The sequence below is a fragment of the Telmatherina bonti genome (assembly GCF_933228915.1).
Source record: "Telmatherina bonti genome assembly, chromosome: 14".
In the NCBI taxonomy this organism is placed as follows: Eukaryota; Metazoa; Chordata; class Actinopteri; order Atheriniformes; family Telmatherinidae; genus Telmatherina; species Telmatherina bonti.
In genome coordinates, this window is record NC_136612.1 from 27,600,828 (window position 1) to 27,621,546 (window position 20,719).

The 20,719-nt window shown below is 40.2% G+C and overlaps 2 protein-coding genes across 3 annotated transcripts; one reads left to right on the forward strand and one right to left on the reverse strand.

The window, feature by feature from the left end:
• Positions 1-228: 228 nt before the first annotated feature.
• ezh1 (enhancer of zeste 1 polycomb repressive complex 2 subunit) lies at positions 229-11,707 on the reverse strand. The gene is made up of 20 exons (XM_079252493.1): positions 11,331-11,707; positions 10,280-10,463; positions 10,059-10,184; positions 9,464-9,586; positions 9,105-9,222; positions 8,754-8,975; positions 8,104-8,206; positions 7,721-7,884; positions 7,528-7,619; positions 7,249-7,414; positions 5,985-6,169; positions 4,092-4,183; positions 3,920-3,948; positions 3,688-3,813; positions 2,451-2,629; positions 2,247-2,342; positions 2,066-2,147; positions 1,888-1,968; positions 1,720-1,804; positions 229-1,602 (listed from the first exon to the last, which is right to left on the reverse strand). The coding sequence occupies exons 2-20, from the start codon at positions 10,457-10,459 to the stop codon at positions 1,542-1,544; spliced, it is 2,310 nt and encodes a 769-aa protein (XP_079108619.1). The 5' UTR covers positions 10,460-10,463; positions 11,331-11,707; the 3' UTR covers positions 229-1,541.
• Positions 11,708-15,536: 3,829 nt separating this feature from the next.
• ramp2 (receptor (G protein-coupled) activity modifying protein 2) lies at positions 15,537-20,444 on the forward strand. 2 transcript variants are annotated; one of them, XM_079252915.1, is made up of 5 exons: positions 15,537-15,654; positions 16,282-16,344; positions 18,528-18,557; positions 18,731-18,905; positions 18,993-20,444. In XM_079252915.1, exons 1-5 carry the CDS (start codon positions 15,570-15,572, stop codon positions 19,240-19,242), a joined length of 603 nt encoding a protein of 200 aa, XP_079109041.1. In that variant the 5' UTR covers positions 15,537-15,569; the 3' UTR covers positions 19,243-20,444. The 2 variants fall into 2 exon arrangements, with proteins under 2 accessions (XP_079109041.1, XP_079109042.1); XM_079252916.1 differs by lacking the exons at positions 15,537-15,654; positions 16,282-16,344 and adding an exon at positions 16,385-18,246.
• The last annotated feature ends 275 nt before the right edge of the window (positions 20,445-20,719 follow it).

Sequence of the window (20,719 nt, forward strand, 5' to 3'; positions counted from 1 at the left end):
AGGCTTATTCAAGCTTGCTGCAAGAAAGAAAGGTACAACAGCCCATTCCAGCCAGCAGCTAAGTAATTATTAATAATCTCGAATAAAAAAAAAATACATTTAAAAGTCTTATATTACTATTTCCCTCTGGAAATAAAGTGTGTTTTATTTTCATTTCATTTTCATTTAAATGAGACACTTCTTGTGCTCGGATCAGTCAGAAATGCAAAGGAAGAAGGACAAAATTGATAATGTATAAAGTTAAAATTTTATTTGTATAGGCATACACTGTACACCGCATTAAACTCCATTTTTGTTCAGCTCTATTGAGAAAGACCTCCTTCACTGTTGGGCTTTAAATGTTATAAATGGACATGAGTAAATGATACATGTGGGCATAAAAAAATAAAGAAATCATGAGCAATGATACTTTACATTCACATGTAGGGGACTTAAATATTTGGTCAAACACTATCAATTTTATTTTTTCCTGCTGCCGTATGCTTTAGAAGGCTATCTTTAAAAAAAACCAAAAAACTGCACATTAATCAACACATGCAAACTATTTTAGCACTTTTCAGGGAGGCCTCATTTGGTGCTTTTTTTTTTTTTTCCCGAGGAAGACATTTACTTTGTGACAATTCATCGGTTTAAGTGTGATCATGTAAACATGACAGTTAATATTTTTTTGTATTTACACTGCTCTGAGTACCAATAATAGGATAACATGACAAATGAAGAGAGGGGTGAGATCTTTTCACCATCTTCTACACGTTACATTCAGTCAGTCGGTTTCTCATCTGGTTGCCTATCTTTGCAGAACAATGATATAAATGCACACTAACTTATTCTATCACCACGATGTGGAAGTGATGCTGGTTGCTGAAAGGACTCGCAGAAAAACATGCCAATCTGTCAAAGCAAAGACCGTTTCTCCTGTGGAGCAGTCAACATCAACATCTTCAATACTGACGCCGCTGGAACTGCATTAAACTGAAGCTAATGCAGTGGTCAACATGTTGAATGGATGGTTTGTCAAAAGACAGCACATGCATTTCACTGAATCTTTTTAGATATGCTGTTGAAAGCTTGCATTATGTACTGAAACGTTAAACAAGAACCAGTCTAGAAGGACAGAAAACAAAACTACTTAAGAGTAACACACTGAAAAATGGGTGTGGTGGCTTCTTTCCTTTGTAGGGACGAAATAAAAATCCTCCCAAGGACAGTAAGCAATATGGATTAATAGCATTTCCACTTTATATAGTTTTTTTTTTATTATTATTATTGTTATTTCTTTTTAAGCTTGGCATATACAGCATTGCAGCTAGGCATGTGGGTTTAGGCTGATGAGGGTACTGCTGTCAGTGATGGAGGTGGTGTTGTGTTTGCAGAGCAGGAACACCTGCAAACAGCAGGGGAGGGAATTCTATTTTAGGACGTGCAGCAAAGAGGGCAGAGAAAAACTTATCAGCTAGATGTGACGCTGCAGAGAGGGACAAAAATGTTAGCGGGAGGCTGAGGAGTTAAGGACAGGGTGTGCAGGCAGACAACTGGTGAAGCTAACTCAGGTCTACCTCCCTCTCTATTCCTACATACTTGAGAGCATCAGCTTGGCTGTATCTGTGGGCACAGACAAAAAGCAAAGATATTAGTACAGAGAATTTCTTTTCTCATTTTTTCCTTAGTTTTCTTTTTACTTTTAAGTTAATGCAGAGTCAAAAAGACCCGTGACTCTACCTGTAGTCAAAGAAGAGCTCCTCTCCTTGCAGGATTGCTCGTTTGGCAAAGATTCCAATACGGTGGTCTCCGTTCACCATCACAACTGCAGTGAGAGGGGAGACAGGACGTTTAGCAAGCCGATTTTCTGAAAACTCTAAATTCGTTCTGCAAATAAAACCACCTCACCTTTAGCGTAGCAGTTTGGATTAACTGAATGGTTTGCAAAGCGGATTTTATTCCCCTTTCGTGTGGCATCCACTACAAAGTCTACTGGCAGACACAGAGCATATTAGGGACTTATTTTTATTGTCCTGCTGTGAAATTTAAGGCTTATGAACTTGAAGTAAGAGCTCAAAACACTTGCCATTATTTAAATTGAAAAGGAAGCTGGACATATATTTGTCGTAGATCCTTCCACGTCGGTCTGCCTCATCCTGGGAGATCAGCTGCTCACGAGAGGGAAAAAGAAACAACACTCGTACTATGAAATTTCAGTCATCCTGCTGTACTTCTGGTGTATTTAAAAGTAACGTGTATAGTCTTGCCTCTCCACAGTACTCAGAGATGAACTCATTCTTCTGAACAGGCTCTTTAATGAACGTTCCCCATCCGGCGACGTCTGATGGAGCCAAAAGCAGGTGCTAAAAGACAAGTCAAAGACAGGAAATCTCCACTTATCCCCACCACCTCTCACTTTTCAGAATATCAGATAAAAAAAAAAAACCCAAACATCTAAACTTATATGATACCTTTTTTAGGCCTCTTTGGATGCTGCAGTTCTTGCAGGATACAACTTTGCTGTCCCAGTGGTCTGCTGCACCGCAGGTCATGCAAAGATCCGGGTCACACTCTCTTACAGCCAGATAGCAGGGACACTGTTTGGTGTTACACTGAGTCTTACACCTGCAGCCTGGGAAGCGGTTCTGGCCTGGACGACATGAAGACACAGTTCACTCTGAGAGGGAAATGTCTGTCAAGCTTCACAAGTGCATTAAAGGTATAGTGCATCTTGTGAATTATTACAGCACTAAATAATGATGATACATGCTTCCGTTTTCATATGCCGTCGCAGCAAAGGAGCTAAGTGGGTGTGTAATGCTGAGAAGCTCATGTGTCAGAGACCTCTGCTGGCAGATATGCTGAAATACAATTTTGAAGAGTGTAACACAACACCCGCAGGGCAGATTAACAAAAACATTGCGCAAGAATAACCAAAATGTCTTTTCCGCTGCTTCTGCTTGGAGAAATTTGTCCTTAACAAGAGGTTCAGACGGTGTTTCTTCAATCTCTATGATGACTTTTAAACTCCCGCTCCTCGCCTCTGTGGGTTTTCTGTCTGTGCTATCAAGCCTTGCAAAGTTTGAGCTGTTTGATTCATACTGATGATGCTGTTTATCAGGCACAGAGCCCGTCACATCCCTTTGATTCCCCTCCAAGCCTTTAGAGCATGCACATGTGGAACTCGGTGCTGCTTCCTGTTTGGCTCCGGCTCCCCTCTGCTACGGGAAAAGGCGGGATAATGAGGAGGAGGAGGGGAGAAGATGAGTGAACCACAACAAGTGGAAAAATGATGCAAAGCAATTCTTTTCGAACCATGGCTAAATGTTTACTTCATGTTATCGTCTTTTTTTGTCAACTCTCCAGGGGACGAACTACAGAAAGGGTTCCTCCCCCACGTGGCCGTTTCAGAAAGCCCAGTTCTGAGTCAGTGCTGCTGCAGCATATAGCTCATTGTAAATGCAGCTCAGTGTCCTCACAAGAGGACAATTTCTCATCTGACCGCCGCCAGAATACTGCAGGATCATTTTATATTCTGCAGCTTGTGGCTTGGCGCAAGAGGATTGTAAACTTTGGGTTTTTTGCTGGAAAATCAGGCTGTGATCTGGAAGGAGCAGCTGCATGCTTTAAGTGCTTTTTTTTTATATGTGGAAGACAGGAAAAGAAAAGATTATATGAGAACAAGTGAAGAACAAAGGTGACACTCACACTCCAGCTCACACTGGCAGAACTTCTCACAAAAATTCTGGGTCATTACACATGGGCAGGAGCTGTCGCATGGGTGGTCGGGGTGGTCACATGGCTGATAGTTGTACACTTGATTGGATGAGTTATCTGGAGCAACAGAGGACAAAGCCCTCAGACCAGCACATAAACTGCGTTGTATGTCAAAGGCCACAGTGTTGTAATATTCCTGATGTTATTTGGGAGATAAATGTACCCTTCTTCAGCTGAATCTTTGCCCATAACCTGCAATATCAAACACACATAAATAGGTTTAATTAGTTGATATATTAATAAAAAGGGAGTTTGTTGTTGTAAAATCTGAGTTTGACAGAGAAATGATCCGTTCAGGATATATGAAAGGGGGAAAGTAACAAAAAGCATCTTGCCTGTGTTTCCTTTTCTTCTTTTGGGGTGAGATGTCTCCGTCCTCCAAAGGAACACGATGGATCAGAACCTCTTTCACCGCAAACTCATACACCTGCGAGAAATGACAGCGTTGCAACGTAAGGATGCGTGAAGACCTAAAACTAAAACATTGTCTTCCTTCCACTTATTTTGTGCAATACTATTCAGGCTAAAAAGGATATGTGGTCCTGCCACAGAACATCCTGCCCCCACTTCATCTTCTGCTTTCAAAACTACAGGGCAGAGGCCAGACACACGAGTGCATCTGTCCACACACACACACACGCGCACACACTCGCCCAGTCTCCACTGGCTGCCAAAACTCAGATTTGGCCTCCTCTCTAGGACACAGGCATACATTATGTTGCAGCTGGTTTCAGCATTTTTTCCTGAGTCGAGCAGTAGGTGGGGGAAATAAGCAGAGCTGTGACTGTCCAGTGCAGACTCTGGACTGGTCTGCCTGCGGCCACTGGTTTTCATTTGTAACGTACTGAAGATCTATCATCTTTTTGTATGTGGAATGCATGAACGTCTGCTATACTGGAGACTGGAAAACCTCTCAAATGTTCAGGTTGTGATATATTCTCTGTCAGGCTTCATGCGTGTAGTTAAAATGACACTCGGCATGTCTGAATACTTGCATCATGAGAAAATATGAGAAACGTCACATCTGGTAAGCATCCCTATTTTATGGTGCCACATGCCATTCTCTCTGTAGTCAGCCCAATTATCCACATCATAAAACCACAGACTCAGGATGCATGTGTTATTACACCCACGCTGACGTAAACGCAACAGAAATCAGCAACATAAGTATGTTTTCTACATGATTTCAAAACAGCTATGCAGAATCTTCGCAGGGATTTCACTGACTGAAAATACAGCAGCTATAAATCATAGCAGATAACTGGTAAACAACAGATGTCAGAGCCAATGGCAGGAAACAGAGGTGGTATCACTTTAAGGCTGAGAATATGCTTGCTTTTATACCTCAGTGAACCAACAGCAGTTTGTAAACGTGCTGATGAACTGCAAACTCAAACCGTGCAGCTTTTCAACATAATGTGGTTGGAGTTATGTTACTGTTCACTGTTATGTCCACTTCACTCTGTTCAGAGTCATGGGAGTCCTGGGCAGTAGCAACGCAGTAAGGAAACATAAAAGCATGTATGATGACACTTACTAATAGAGGTAAATTACCGTAGAAATGCTGATTCTAATACCAAGAAGAAATCAGGGTGCTTGGTAAAAACTCCCACCTGGGAGGCATCCATCACACATCCACCATGCAGTCCCTTCACTAACATCTTCTTCTCATAAATGTTAATGCTAAATGTATGCTACTTGTCATGGTCTTGCTTTAGTCTTTTTATTATTGGGTTTCTTTTGTTTTACTTAAGCATCTGAAGATAAGTTCTTCATAATTTGATTTTACACCTTCATCCAGAACCATAAAGAGAAACTGAATCAAAGTCTTTGGAGAATTGCTGCATTTGTTAAAATGAATTAATAAATACTTGTGCTGAACAAAATCTGACAAACTGCCTCAATTTATGTGATTAAATTTAAAAATATAAAAAACACTATCAAGGTTGTGAAGACAGGTGTTAGCTTAGCAACCCTCTGCGGCCTGCTCCCAAGCTGTGTTTAGATCTTGGTGCCTCTACTTTAACTCATTAGAAACACTCCCATAACTCCCATAACACATCATAAACCCTGAACCAAACCACTGACAATCTAGTCACACTCAATTTCATAAATTAAGCATTTACTATGACCTAACAATGGTAAAGTCACACATGTGTCAACTTAAAAAAGTATAATAAACAGCACTGATGGGTTTCAGTATTAATAAACGTGCATGAAAATCTCACCTCCTTGCAGTTCTTGGTACCGATGAGACGAGCGATGGAGCAGAAGTTATTGAAGTATGTGCCGTGTAGCACCCTAAACAGCGACTCCTCTGCCCCACTCCACTCAACTACGCAGCACGCCTGCGGTTCCTCGTCATCATCTCCAGAACGCAGCTTTGTGGGGGTCTGGCTGCGTGAATTTCCTTCTATTTCACACACACACACACACACACACAAAAAAGACATACTGAAGAATTCCTGACCTGCAACTTTTCACACTTTTTAAGTCTAAAAGTAAAATTGCACAAGCAAAAAGACTTTTCTGTGACTTGAAGTTGGCAATGTTTCTCACAGGCTTTATTTGCCGTCACATGAAATGTCACTAACACGGCAAACACAGCTGCTTCTGGACACAGTCTCTGCATTTCTATTACATGTAAACACAATGAGAACGATGCACTTTTACTTCACGTTATAGATATTCACAACTGATGTACACATCTGCAGCTTGAGGAAGAGAGCTGAATGTTGCCTGGCAACAGGCTGAATGCGGCGCTGTTGGGGGGGCCACATGAAAAGCTCCAGCTCTTCAAGCTCTTTATTAATCTGCTCGACAATCTGTTTTTTCTTTCCACATTAACTTTACGCATGTGAGAGAGACTGCTGAGTCACTGGCTGAGCACCAGCGGTTTCAAAGACTAACAGAGACTTTTAGTGAAACACTGAGAAATCCATTGTGAATAAGAGGGAGATAAAGAGCCAGAGGAGATTACTCTTATTTCGCTCCTGCTGCTCTCCACATAAAGATGTCATCTGAAATTAAAACAAGGGGGGAAAAAGTAGGAAGAGAAAAGGGAAGAAAGTGTTTATGTAGGGGCTGAATCATGCAGAAATTATGGTTGGTTTATTTTGCTTGGCAAGAAACAACTGATATTGGGGGAGGATGTAAGAAGAGAGACTGAGGAGAAAGCAGGATATTACTATCATCTCCAGCCAAGTTTCCACTTTTCAAAAGAGGTGCAGTCAGTCAGGCCAGACAGCCTTCCAGGATGGGCGGGGGGTTTGGGAGAAGTTATGGTAAATGATGCATCTACTCAGTGAGTCAAAGTCTCAGGAATACATGACAACAAATAGTGTCTGAACTGTTTGAAACCACAGAGCATTACAAAAAAAAAAAAAAAAAAACCCAAAACAAAATAAAAACAATTAATGAGTAGAAAAGATGAAGAAAGTGTTTTCTGTGGTTTAAAAAAAACAAACTCACTCTGTGAGATCAGTGTCGTACCTGAGGAGGAAGTAGTTTCATGGTCACTATCTCCCTCTTTGCCCTCTTCAGCAGACCTAGAAGGTCCAGGACAACTGGAACTCGTAGGACGCTGCTGCTGCCTCCGTCGCCTTCGAGACCTCTGTGACCGTAACATATTCTGGTCCACGAACTCTTTAGCCCCTTTCTGCAGAAAAACAAGGACCAATAAAGATGAAATTTAGGGAAAAAAAAATAGAAGAAGAAACAAAACAGTCTGCACTACTGGGTGCAGAATGTCTGAACTGGTTGTTGGCATACCTGTAACAGAAAACAGTCTACTCCACATGGCTCAGTCTCCATGCGGATCTCCTTACTTTTCCTCTTGTAAACATTGGGTGTAGCTCTAAAAGCTTCAGCAGGAGACACAAACATTAATTCTTACATTAGTATTAGCGACTGCAGCGGAAAATGGCTTTGACATTTACACAAAACAACAAAAACGAGGCATTACGGTGGAGAAAACAGTCGTATTTGAAGCAGCGTCTGCAGAAGAGCGTGTGGAAGGAGTGTAATGACTGCTCTCTCTGAACAGACTTTGCAAAAGGTCCATCTAGGTTGGGGGTGCAGAGGGGGGGTAGCTTCACAGGGCTGGGGGGCTCCAAGAGGTCCTTGTACCTGGGGAAGAGGTGGGGTAGAAACTTCTTTAGTGTCTCATCTTAGGTTTCTATGCTTATTCACATGCAGATGTAGCTACTCCTTTGACTCAGCGAGCCAGAGAGGCAGCTACCATTATAACTTTACCCCCTGTCAGCCTACGTCTCCATGGTGAACACTAAGCAACAGACTAATCAGCATTGTGCGCACAGACCCCTGAGTTGACAACACTTTTCTTACTTTTCTTTCAGCTCCTCCGTGCTGCCTTTGTATGGGAACATTGAGGCGATGGCTGTAAATATCTTATCATTGGGGATCCTCTTGCAACTGGACAAATCCCTCACTTTTGGAGACATGAAGCACAGATTGTTATACAAATTATTTCTGCACACATCAGGTTTTGATACAGACTCACAAATAAAGGTTATGCAATATGTTCTTTTAAACATTTGCCGTGGTTTTATTAATTCTTAAGCCAGATTTCAGTGGAAATAGTGCAGATCTAATGTTTTCTATTTTAGTTATTCTTAATTTATAGATCATTTAATTAATTCATTCATTTATAGACACCTCATCCGACTGACAGGATGCATAAAATGTCAATATAACTAAGTGATAACTAAGTGTAAAAAAGCCTAGTTTGCCTTAAAGCTCAGTTTAAGAGGTCATTCACTTCTGTAATTAGAGTCAGGCTATATCAGTGTCATGGACAAACAGGTTCCCTAGAACACAGATAGAACGTTAACAAGGGCCGCTTCAGTGCAACAATGCCAGTTCAAGAGCCGCAGCGGCAGAGTGACTATGTGTCAGCTCCACGGTGTAATGAGAGGAACAGTACCGGCCTTTTTCAGGCTGAATCACTGCAAACACACAAGCAACTGAAAACTCACCATCAGTAGCGCTTCTCCTTTTCCTCCTTGCAAACGTTCCAGCTTTAGTGTCCTCTGAACCCTCTACTGAGCTCCTCCTCATCATCCTCTCGTCCTCCTTTTTCCCCGTAACCTCCAGCACTGTTGCTGCTGCCTCTTCTTCTTCATCCTCTTCATGGTCAGAGTACTGACTCAAGGCCTCCACGAGCTCTTTAAAGACCTCGTCGCTGATGAACCCACCCTCTGTGACACGAACAGCACGTCAGGCTCTGAAAGCTTATTTCTTAAATACCTTAAATATCTCTCTTTTCTGTATATCAGATCGTCAGGCACAAGATTAAAGGATTGTAGTCCCGGGTGTTCATCACTCACCTCTGTCACCATGGACACCATCATAGTTGTCGATGAGCTCCTCCAGGAAGGCCTCATCCTGCTCTAGCACCTCGTCACCCATGTAGGGGATATTGTGGAGAAATGTCTCATCCTCCACCTAGAACACAAACACTCCTGTAAACGCAGGTGGAGACTGCTTGCTGTTGGAACACCAGCATCTTGGATGCTTCAGAGGATCCGAGGACAGCACCTTGATGTGCTCATGTTGCGCACATTAGAATCATAAAAATGAGTTTGTGCAGGTTTTATTTGCAGACAAATAAAATAAAACAAATTGGATGCAAAATTTACAAAGTACACCTTAAAGGTCTAACAAATAAAATGAGATTTATTCACACCATAAAGTTGTGCTGCAGAGGTGACCAGGAATACATGAAGGGGATTCCTGCCACTGTTGAAAGCGGTCTCATTGCTGTGGCTTGACTTTTGAATCCTGGGAAGCCAAACTCCACTGTACACATCTGGAAAATAAGCAGAGGTGGGATGAGGTTCGCCAAACCCTACAGCAACCCTCACTGAGCAGTTTTCATTCATCATAATCCAATACAGATGCTGTTTGACCCCAAACAGAGAAAACAAACAGAATCTAGCAGCATGTGGGAAGATAAAGATACTCTTATATCCCAAAACTTCTTGCATAATGACCCCCCCCCCCCCCCCCTCCCCACAACGGTACAATTCACTGTAACACTGCCACATGATCTATGATCTATTTCTGACTCATTTGCTGCCCTGGGATACTTTGGTAACACCTAAACATCAGCTGGGAATCAGAGGAAAACTGCTTCTGGTGATGAGCATGAGGGACTAGAGGGAGTTTACTTTAAACATATTTACACTGTAAAAACAGACTGGATTACTAGCCGAGCCGGAACCACCTCTGCAGAAATATGTTATTGTCATTCCTCGTTGTTTTTGACTGGGCACACACACCTTCTTGCTTGCCAGAGATCCACTATAGGTTGACAGAGGGATGGACTGAATTCTGAGCTTGGACCACTCTGTGTTCAGCAGATTTGTCTGCTGCTCGATCTTCTGCCTGTTGGACATGAACAGGGTCTGGAAGCAAAAGAAAAAGAGAATGTCACAGGAAACACTATAATTCTGCTAAAGCGGACACCCTCTGCTGTTAGCAATTCAGGGTGCTGACAAACCTTGACTTCTTCTGCTTTTTTAAGGCGTTTTAATTGGCGAAGGCGCATATACTCCGACCTGACCCTCCGTTTCCATTCTAGCAGGCTGCGGGACGGGATGAAGGAAGCAGGCTGAGGTTTTGGAGTCAATGGTGCAACACTGGTGCTGGGCGCTGAAGCTGCAGCAGCTGTGTCATCCATAACTCTTTGGAGAAAAGTAAACAAGATGATAACAACCCTGCAGACATGGACTATTGACTTATTATAACCATGTTCTACTATGAACTGTTGGTGTAACAACAACAAACTACAGCCGAGAGGTTTTGTTCTGCTTATGCAACAGATTAGGCTGAAAATTCTCATTCTGCCATCCGCTACAATTAGCCATCATCTTATTGAGCCCACTAATAGTATTACACAATGTCCTTTTACTCAAAACATCACACTACCCCATTTATCCTGACTGAAAGCCTATCTGAAAGACTGCCCCCCTCTGTTTGCAAAACAAAACTGACATCTGAGGGCGGGGGGGGGAAATCCCCACTCCTCCCTGAAGGGTGCTTTGTCTGCTCATTTCTAAAATTATTATCACTTCTAGGACGCGATGGATGACATCTGACAAGTCGGTTGACAAACAAAGTGGGGTTTATATGTTCTTGCATCGTAAATTAGCTCCATGAGTGTAGCAGCACGGAGCATCCACATTGCTCGTGGGTGGGCGTGCCTCGGCTGAAAAGTGCGTAGTACAGTTTTTCTGTGTTTCACAATCGCTTCAGTGAACGTGAACTCCACCGTGTGAGCTAAAACACAATAATAATAATTAAAAAAATTAATAAGCACAACCGCAAAGAAGAGCTCGAGCCATTGTAACGGCGACGTCGACGAGGCGAGCCACGAAGTGCGCGACGTCCTGAGGGTGCAGCCGCCTGAGGAGCGACGCTACACCCATTTAAATGTGCAAGACTTTAAATACGTGCGCACAGAGCTCCACAATGATCCCACGTTTTGTTTTTCTAGCACACGCGTGTGCGCGTCTCGAGCCTTAACATCCAGTGTCGCAGTTATTAAATACCTGTAAATCCGCGTCTTGCGTCCTATTTGTTGCGACAACAGCCACGCAACGCGGTCAAGTCCCTCTGCGTCTTTCTGGTACAGAGATCCAGAGCGATTTAAGGCCGTCTTTGCTGAGGATCTGACTCGGATATCGTCACCGAACGGCGAGGGGATCTCTGAGAAATCCCCGCGTTATCCATGGGCATGGTGCTGCTGGAGGTTGTTGTTGTAGCTTACAAAATAGCTGCGCACTTGGCTTGGTTGAACCAACCCGAGCAGGAGGGTGACGTCTTTATTATGGTCACAGGCTTTCCAAGAAGAGGAGAGAAGCAAACGGATTTATGAGTGTTCTGCGTCGTGGGAATAAAAAGTAGCGTGGAGCTGCCACGGCACAGCCATTACTGGCACACACAGGAACTGATGCAACTGCGCGGCGCGTTAGAGCCATTTAAATGCGTGATCATGTCACTGCATATTGGTTTGAGATGTTGGTGCTAAAGAGGGGAAGGAAAAGAGGAAAAAAAAAAAAAAAAATCTCTGAGTCCTTTAATCGACACCAGTACCACCCACCCCCCAAAAATAAAATAAATGATATAATAAATGTATGCAAAGCATCGTGCTGCTTTTGTGTTCGGATAATTCCAATGAAACGAATAAAACTGAATAAAAAATAAAATGAACACAACACATAGCTCACAATGCAGGAGAATATCGCAAGTGTACTCACGATTCCAGTTTACCCAGTAACCGCTGAATGATTTACAGAGTTAAAACGATTAGGTAATAGCTGACAAAGAAGCTCCAGTTTTCTAACATTCCAGTAAACTCGATGGACACCAGTTTGGCTGCAGTTAATCTTTTCACCTGCAGGAGGCGCCAAACGCGGGCTAGGTGATATGAATAAAACTGCCCGTCTTTGAAGCCTGATTGAATTCAGAAGGATTTAGAGAATTATAAATACAAATAATACATATTAAGCCTTAAAAAATGGACATGACCCGTCATATTGAAGAATCTTTTGGTTTAATTGCAATTTAGTGCATATATTTATGATTTATTCATTTTCCTGGCATGCTTTATTGATTCTTGTTTCATATCTAATTTGCCACCTGTAATTTTTTTCTACACAATTTTGCAAACTTTCCTTGTGATGACATGTTAAAAAGTTATACTGACAGGCTAAAACAAAATGCATATAAAGTTTAATGTTAACCTCTGATAATCAGAAGTCATTGATTTTTTATATTTATTTATATATTATTCTTTATAACGCTGAGAAAGTTGGACATGTCCAGTTAACAAATTCAAATAAACTTTATCTTTGCTTTTCATCATGCTTTTAACATTAGCCCTGACTTGCTAATTCATGTCACAGATTTTCTTGAAAAAAATGCAAAAAAAAAAAAAATTCATGAGATCTTTCATACACTGAAGCAATAACACAAATATGTTCATATATATTTTACTTTTTTAATTTATTCCTACAGAGATAACTTCATGTAAGAGCCCTTACAGATGATTTATGCTGTGAATTTAACAGATGTTTTTGACAAAACACTGCGATATTCAGTGACATATTCAGCACGAAAATACCTGCAGTGGCAAATAATAATAACCAATATTGCTAATCAGCTGATGCAGTTTTTTTTTAAAATCTTTGAACTAAGAACTGAATTAATTTTAGTTACACAGAATTACTGCCATTATACTTTCAGTTTAAGCAGCTATAAAGCAGTTTTAAATAGCAGCAAATTTCTTATCTGCAGTGACCGTAACATCAGCTGACTGATGCTTTGTGTCCAAATGTATACATAGTTAAATAAGTAAATGCAATCTTTGTCACAAATAAGACATTATTCTGACAGATAATCTCTTTTTAGCAGATTGTTAAACTGGGTAAATATTGCTGGAGAATATTAAGAATTATCCTTTTGTTTATGATTATTTGCTTTATGTTCATGAAAAATAGACTAAAGCAATGTTTCATACATGCAAGAAACATTTGTTACACTTTAAATGGTGGAAAAGTTATTTAAACTTGATTGTAGATGCACAAGCATCTGCAACGCAGCAAGCATTCAGAATATCTGCTGACTTTCTTCTCATAGACATCAGACACACAATATCATCCAAAACAATAAAAAACTGATTTTGTACATTTTTTTCCCCCAGGTTATTTAATAATAGTCCCAGTTTAGTTCATTTTGTAGTTTCTTTTAAAATGAATAATAATAATAATAAAAAAGACACGATTCTTCTTTGACACACAAGGTGGCACTGCTCTGCTACGTTTTAAGCATGATGCATCTGCTCAGACCCATTTGAGTTATTTAAAAGGAAGAGAAAAATCTGACTCAGTGTTTTCTTTTAGGTGATTTTATAGCTGTTGTTCCTCTTTGCTGTTTATATCACACAATCCTGATGACTAGTTATGTGCTCAGTGAGCAAAAGTAGCCAGTGTCATGTTGATACTGTGCTGTCAAACCAAAGCAAACACACAGGAAGATCAGTTTGGGGGAGTAAAGCTGTTATTAGCAGGAAGTTTTTAATTCTGCGTGTATAAACTTTCTGTGCTGGTCTTGACAGCAGCCTGCCACTGGGACACATTTCTCCATATGTAATGTGTTGTGTGAAAACAATTTCGAGATAAAGAGAAAACGCTTTACAAAAGCCGATAAAGTGATTAAAGGACTTCCTAAAAACCCATTAAAATAAGATTTATGGAAGACAGATGAGCCACATAAACCGTGATTCATTTAGCTTTTGTTGAACATTTCCAACACATTTCAGGCTTTTCCTCATACACACATCGATTTATCTGCGTAGCTCTACTTGCGTGGGAAGTTTTATAAAAATGGTATCCATTAAACAAAACAGAGTTCCAGTAAATCATGTTTATGTAACCCTTGACTGATCAAATGATATAAGGTGTGGTCGTTATGCCTTCTGATGTGCTGATAGAGAGAACTGATATCACACAGTTTCATTAGAACTATTCATCTTTAAATGCACTCAATCCATTCAGAAATAAGCTCCTTCTAGGGTCGATTGGTCTGTTACTGGAATTGGGTTTGAGCTGATCCCACCATTTCTTTTCTTTTATTTGTGCTACATTTTGTTTGTATAAAACTTGCCATACAATAAATTCTGATTGTACGACTGACAACATTGGACCCAACTTTGAGTAAAATAAAATGTGGAAGCAATTTTGGCCTGACTTCTCTGGCTTTCCTCCAAGCCTAACAGCTGAGAAAGAGCACTCATCCTTTAATGACGTGGATGATTGCTTCACTTTCATTCTGGGTGTCCCTGTCACCTCTTTACCACAGGAACTCAGTGTGACGTCAAACTGAAGACGCTGGGAGAAGGAGTTCTTGTCATCAGCACCAATGATATACTGCAGCACAGATGGAGAAAGTACATTCCTTACTCATAAAATGTTCCGTACAATACTGTTTTCTCTACAGCAACAAGAACATCCACCTGATATTTATTATACATGTAGACAATGCAAAAGGAAAAGGCAAGCCTAAGGATTTTAAACGTTTAACAGACCTAAACAACTCCCCTTGAAATAGGTAATTAATTAGTTCTTCGTTCAAACTTATTCATTAAGTTTTGCTACATCCAGTGCAGCCCTGTCTCCAAACATCCAGAAAGAAGCAGCTTCATTAGAAAAGTAAATAAACTGGAACATTTTTGTATGAATTTTTTTTAGAATATTGTTGTTTTACTTTACATGCAACCATATTTTTCTAATCAATATTTAAACTCAACCACATAGATTTAACCCCAAATGTTATATTGATTAATACAAAACTATGTTGATGAGAAATTGATAGAGGAATTCACGATTTAAAAATTGCAGATGTAAGCATGCTTTTTTCAGTTCTCAGATAGCTTTCCTCCTGTTGCATGAGCTCTCTGTTAAAGTCAAATGATTATTTGTAGTGATAAAATGATAACTGTAAATATATGGAGGGTTATGGAAAAAATAGCAGAGGGCTCTTAATAACTTTGTTCTTCTCTCTATTGGTCTTAATAACTCTTGGAACAATAGAGGGAGGGATAAAGGTAGAAAATATGAAAGGAAAAGTGATGATGGTGCACCAGTGGGCCACGACAGTTCTAACATTATCTGAAGCTCTTTGCCCCATTTGGTGAGTCCGCCCATACTAGGAAATGAGGGTTTCCTGTTTTTTTTATAGAACGTTCCAACAAAAAGGTTGAGATATGTAATCCCAACCTACCAGGGAAGATGAACAGAACATTGTTAGATAAAATGACAGTCACCAGATTCGCTCTAGTGTTTTTGGGGAGTTCTGTGATCCTTCTAACCTGGGGTAAGTAGATGATTTATATTTCCTAACTCCTCTGAAGCAATGTCTTTTTCGTCTCTGTGGCTCATCTCTCAAGAGGAGATGTTGGAAGGTTTTAGTAACAGAAGAGCTTTTAAAAAGAAACTTGTTATTATGACTGAATTTAATGCTTAAATGGATGAAATGGCTTTCCGGATGCTTGAGTTAAATGCGTCTGTTTTTGATAAGAAAAACATTGAAAGAAGATTTTTTGTTGCTTTCTGACAATATCAACATTTTTTTTTTTTTTTAACATCTCAACATTTCATGCTAGGATAATTATTTTCCAGACTTTATTGGATAAAATGTTGAACTTTTTCTGTTAGTGGACTCATTGGGCATTTGTTTAAATGTCCGTCAGCTGTATATATGAAGACTTCCTCAAAGCAGAAATGGACAAAGAGAGGATGCACTGTTGTGTTGACTCCCCATAACTTAGCCTCTGTTATTTCCTGTATCTTTTTACCAGCTCTGGTAACAAGATCATGAACGAAAAGTTTTTTTTTAACAGTGATTCACATGGTTAAGAATTTTATTCTTTACTGATTTAGATTTTATTTCCCTAAAGTGCATGGTTTATGTAATCCTGTTGTTTTCATATTCTCTTTCCAGCATCCACAACCGTTGTTTGCCTGGTGAACGACAAGGTCACGGTGCAGCCATTCACAGTAGCAGGTATGCATTTATTCTGTGTTCGTGCATGACGTCCATCTGTCTTGTTAAGTGCCTTACAGTAAAGTATGCATAGTTGACTTAAGATAAACTGTATCATTCATCACACCTGCCCTCTAGAATCTGTACACGAACAATACAATTAATAAGAAACTTGTTAAATATATAAGAACGTGAAATAACTCTGCAGACTAACATAACTTCTCTTCTGTGCAGGTTACTGTCCAACAAAAAGAATGATTGATTTTAATTTGACTTCAGATTGATCTCTTTGCATGCGTGTGGTCCTACTAGAACAAACTGCAATCACAAATTTGGAGGGTTTCATGAAATCTTAGTTAAACAGTTTAGCAGAAATTGATCAATACTGTTCTGATTTGATATGTTCAAGCAGGTCCAAATTGTGATTATATAAATGTGTCCACTCGGGGATTGTTCTGGATCAGTTCCTTAAACTGATTTGCTTGGCCTGGAACAGACAAACCCAGAAAGCAGAGCTGAGAGATCCTGTTTCCAGCCAAGACATCTTCTCTGTGTGTATTATCATGAGAATCCAAGATAAACTCCTGAGGAGGTCTCCACCAGAGAGGGTTCAACAGCAGTAGACATGAGGCCCGTAATGGTTTGGGGTTAAAGGTCAACTGAAACCTCATTATGAGCAGCCCCCACCTGGCTCAACTTCCTGTATTTGTTCGTCATTTACCCCATGCAACGTCCGTGATCAACGGATGAACTCCAAGTTGTGAAACAACTGGAACTTTGGAGCAGTGCCCCTTTCACTGTTCCTCATCCTGTGCCTTTCTTTTTTTTTCTATCCCGGACTGACTGTCCCCCTCCTTTCCCCCTCCTTCCCCTGCCAACCCCTCAAAAAAAAAAAAAAAACAAAACAAAAAAAAAACCCTCGGAGCTCCTCCTCTTCTGAAAAGACATATTTCCTGATGCCATTACTAAATCAAAATGCTGCTCGGTAAACAGATGTTGTGTGAGGCCCAACATGTAGATCCTACAAGCCAGTAGTGAGAAAACTGGAAGAATACATTTCACTCTTCCTTCACGTCACCGAACAGCTTCTCACATGCAGCTTTTCACTTGTGAGTGTTGACAGTGAGAAACTGCCTAACAGATGTACCACACTCATGAGTTTCTCATGATATTAAAAAAGGAAAAAAAAAAAAGAAGGCAAAACAAAAACACCTGTGGCGGAAATATTAAGCTTTCTTTACAAGCATGCATGCATAAAGCGAGTTGGCCCAGTGGTCAGTTCTAACTACTTATTTCAGGTTTTGTCAAATTAACCTAAATATGAAATTGTGGCTGTCTGTACAGCACACCCTGCAGAGTCATGATTACATCCACCCCAAAACGCTGAGCCCTAAATGTTTACTTATGTTTCCTATTTGGCAGAGGCAGCCCAAAAGGCAAATAAATCACATGCTGTGAGCTGGCCAGGCCTTCGACTGTGAGAAACTGAGACTAAAAAGCAGAACAAGAGTTAAAGAGTAAAGGGTTTTCAGATGTGAGTCCAGCCCAGCTTGGGTGTGCTCCTTTTATTTGGGAGAATGGAGAGGACAATCTTTGTTGCCTCCACCCCTTTAAAAAAGGAAGAAAAACTTGAAGAAACGTGCGTTGGAGAGGGGAAGAGCTGCTGCCAAGGCACAGGGCCATCAGACAGATCTTCGAAGAACATCTGGTAACTGCGGGTAACATTGTTTGGACATCTGGTAACCGAAGATTACACCGTGTCTCTTCCATTCTGCCGGGTTTCCTGTTATGCCTCGCTGTACACTGTCTAAGAAGTTTGGCTTTTTTATACATGGTCGTCTGGGAAGAACGCACCTTTATTCTTTTTTTCTGACATGAAGGGAGCACTTGGTTTCATTTGGGTATTCCTCTCCTTTCTCTATGGTGAGTGTGTGGTCTCCACTTCTACAGCTGCAAATGCCTGCCTCAGTGCTTCAGATATATATATATATATATATATATATATATATATATATATATATATATATATATATATATATATATATATATATATATATATATATATATATAAAAGATTCAGGAGCTGCAGTGGACAAAAACTCTCACTGGATTCAGATTTGATTTGAGTCAGACACAGGCTGTGTAGAAGGTTTTAAGTGTGATATTTTAATCTTAGTGTCTAACTTTTTCTCCCTTTTTTGTAGATGCAACTGGGAACACTTCACTGCCATTTGGTAGGTGTCATGTCTTATATACTGTTGCCATGTGAACCAGTATGGCATTTTGTAAAGAATCAAACATCTAGAATTGAATATGTCCTATTAATTCATATTGCTATGTTTTGTTTTTGTGTTTTATATTTCTTCCACTAACTCTTGACTGTCTTTTGTAACTATATTTCTTGCAGCTTGTGGAAGTCATAGTAACTGTATGGGATATTGCAACATCTGTGCTGATTTCTATGGTGCACCAACAATGGAGTGCCTCCTCCAAATGTTAAATTATTTCTGTATGCCTCAGTTTGAGCATGGGATGAAATCAATGAACAGCACAGACTGGTGCATTTGGGGTAATGTGAACAGGTAAGTGTTAGTTTTGCATTCTGTATAACATTAATGATATTACAAAATACTTACAAATATTTGTTTCTATGTTTTCTCTGCATGTAGTTTGTACAGCAACTTAAGCATTTGCACAGAGGACATTTCTGACTGTCTCGTCATCCCGTGGCCCAACTGGCTGGTGGAACAGACTTTTGTGGACATTCATTCCAGGTTTTTCAAGGAATGTCCCACAGAGGAGTTTAGTGACCCGCCCCCAGCCATCGTTTTTGCCCTGGTGATCACTCCCATCTGCCTGATACCAGTCATGGTTGGCCTGGTGGTGCTGAAGACCAAAAACGGGGACGGCAGCTCCTGATTATTCAGAATCTCATCTCATCACAGTCACTAAGATCGACCTCTGCTATCCCTTCTTTACCAACCTGTAGACTGCTTGTTGATGCATACTGAGCTGCTGAACCTTCCTTTTGCAAGGGGACCTCGCAAAAGACTGAATTTCTGGATAATATGGGATTGATAAGGCACAGAAGAACCCTATTGAGAGACAACATGAAATCAGTGTATAATCTGTTGTCTATTGACAGGCTTCTTCCTGTTCATCAAAACTCACTGTGGCAAAAATCTATACAATACTGTATCTCATTTACTGTATACACACTTCATGGGAAAGGATGTGACAAAAGTTTTTTTTAAGCACCTGACTGAAGATCTGAAGTAGTTTGCACACAATTTTTTTTTAGAAAACAGAGCTTCATTTATACTGGAAAACATTTAATCAGGGTTATTTGTCATGACAATGGCTTGGAAGCTTGCAAATGTAAAATATAAGACACAGGTTGTGCTTATAAATGACAAAGTAACTTTAATAAGAACTGCTTAACTTTTCTAAAGTAACCTTTTTTTTCCCTGCTGCTCAAACAGAACTTTGCTTTGAGTTAGAAATGAGAAAATGTTTGTCTGGAAATGATGTGTGCAAGCGAGAGTGTCTTCAGACTGAATTGGAAAAAGGTGTCCATGTTTGATCTATGACATGCTTGATCTATGTTTGATCTCTGTCTGTGGGGAGGACAGGAAAAGGAGTGGTTAAATGCATGGATCTGGTTATTTGAGTCATAGTGTATGGGAGGTATGGGGTCAGAGGTTACAGATGGGACACAATGAGTGGGTGGGACCAGTGAAGTAGACTTCCTGGTGTTGTGTGTGTGTGTGTATCTGTTTTCAAACAGCATGATGTCTTTCAGCTCCCCCTCTTGTCTAAATAGCAGCAATCCCCTGTCATGACAAAGAGCTATGTGATTCATCTCCATCCATATAAAACACATTTAAGTTGTTTGTACAGAATAGTGATAAACACTGAATGACGACAAAAAGACAAATATATCTTATATCACAAAAGTGTGTTTATGTATTGTTCTGTTTTAAATGATGATAAAGCTTTTCTAATTGATTTCAGACTGTGATCGAAGTGTGTATTTATATACTTTGTAGTAATTGTTTTTTTAGGATGTATTTGATTTACTGTACAGTTTGAGAGAATACATCGTATCTGCTCTCACACCATGTACTGTGTACGATTTAACTACTTTTTTTTATTTTCTAACCATTAAGAGTACAGATAGACTGAAATGTCATTTGTTTTTGCTCATCTGTGCAGCTGAGCAAATGATTGCAAGGACTGCTGTTAATGTGAAACAGGCGGTTTAAGTCCAGCTAATGCTCTCAAGGATACATTAATGGGGTTGCTGCATCATTCTGGTGAAAGCACCCTTTCACCTTTGTCAGTATTTGATTAAACGATTAAACACTCCTTTCCCTTGAGTACAGCACAGATGGCC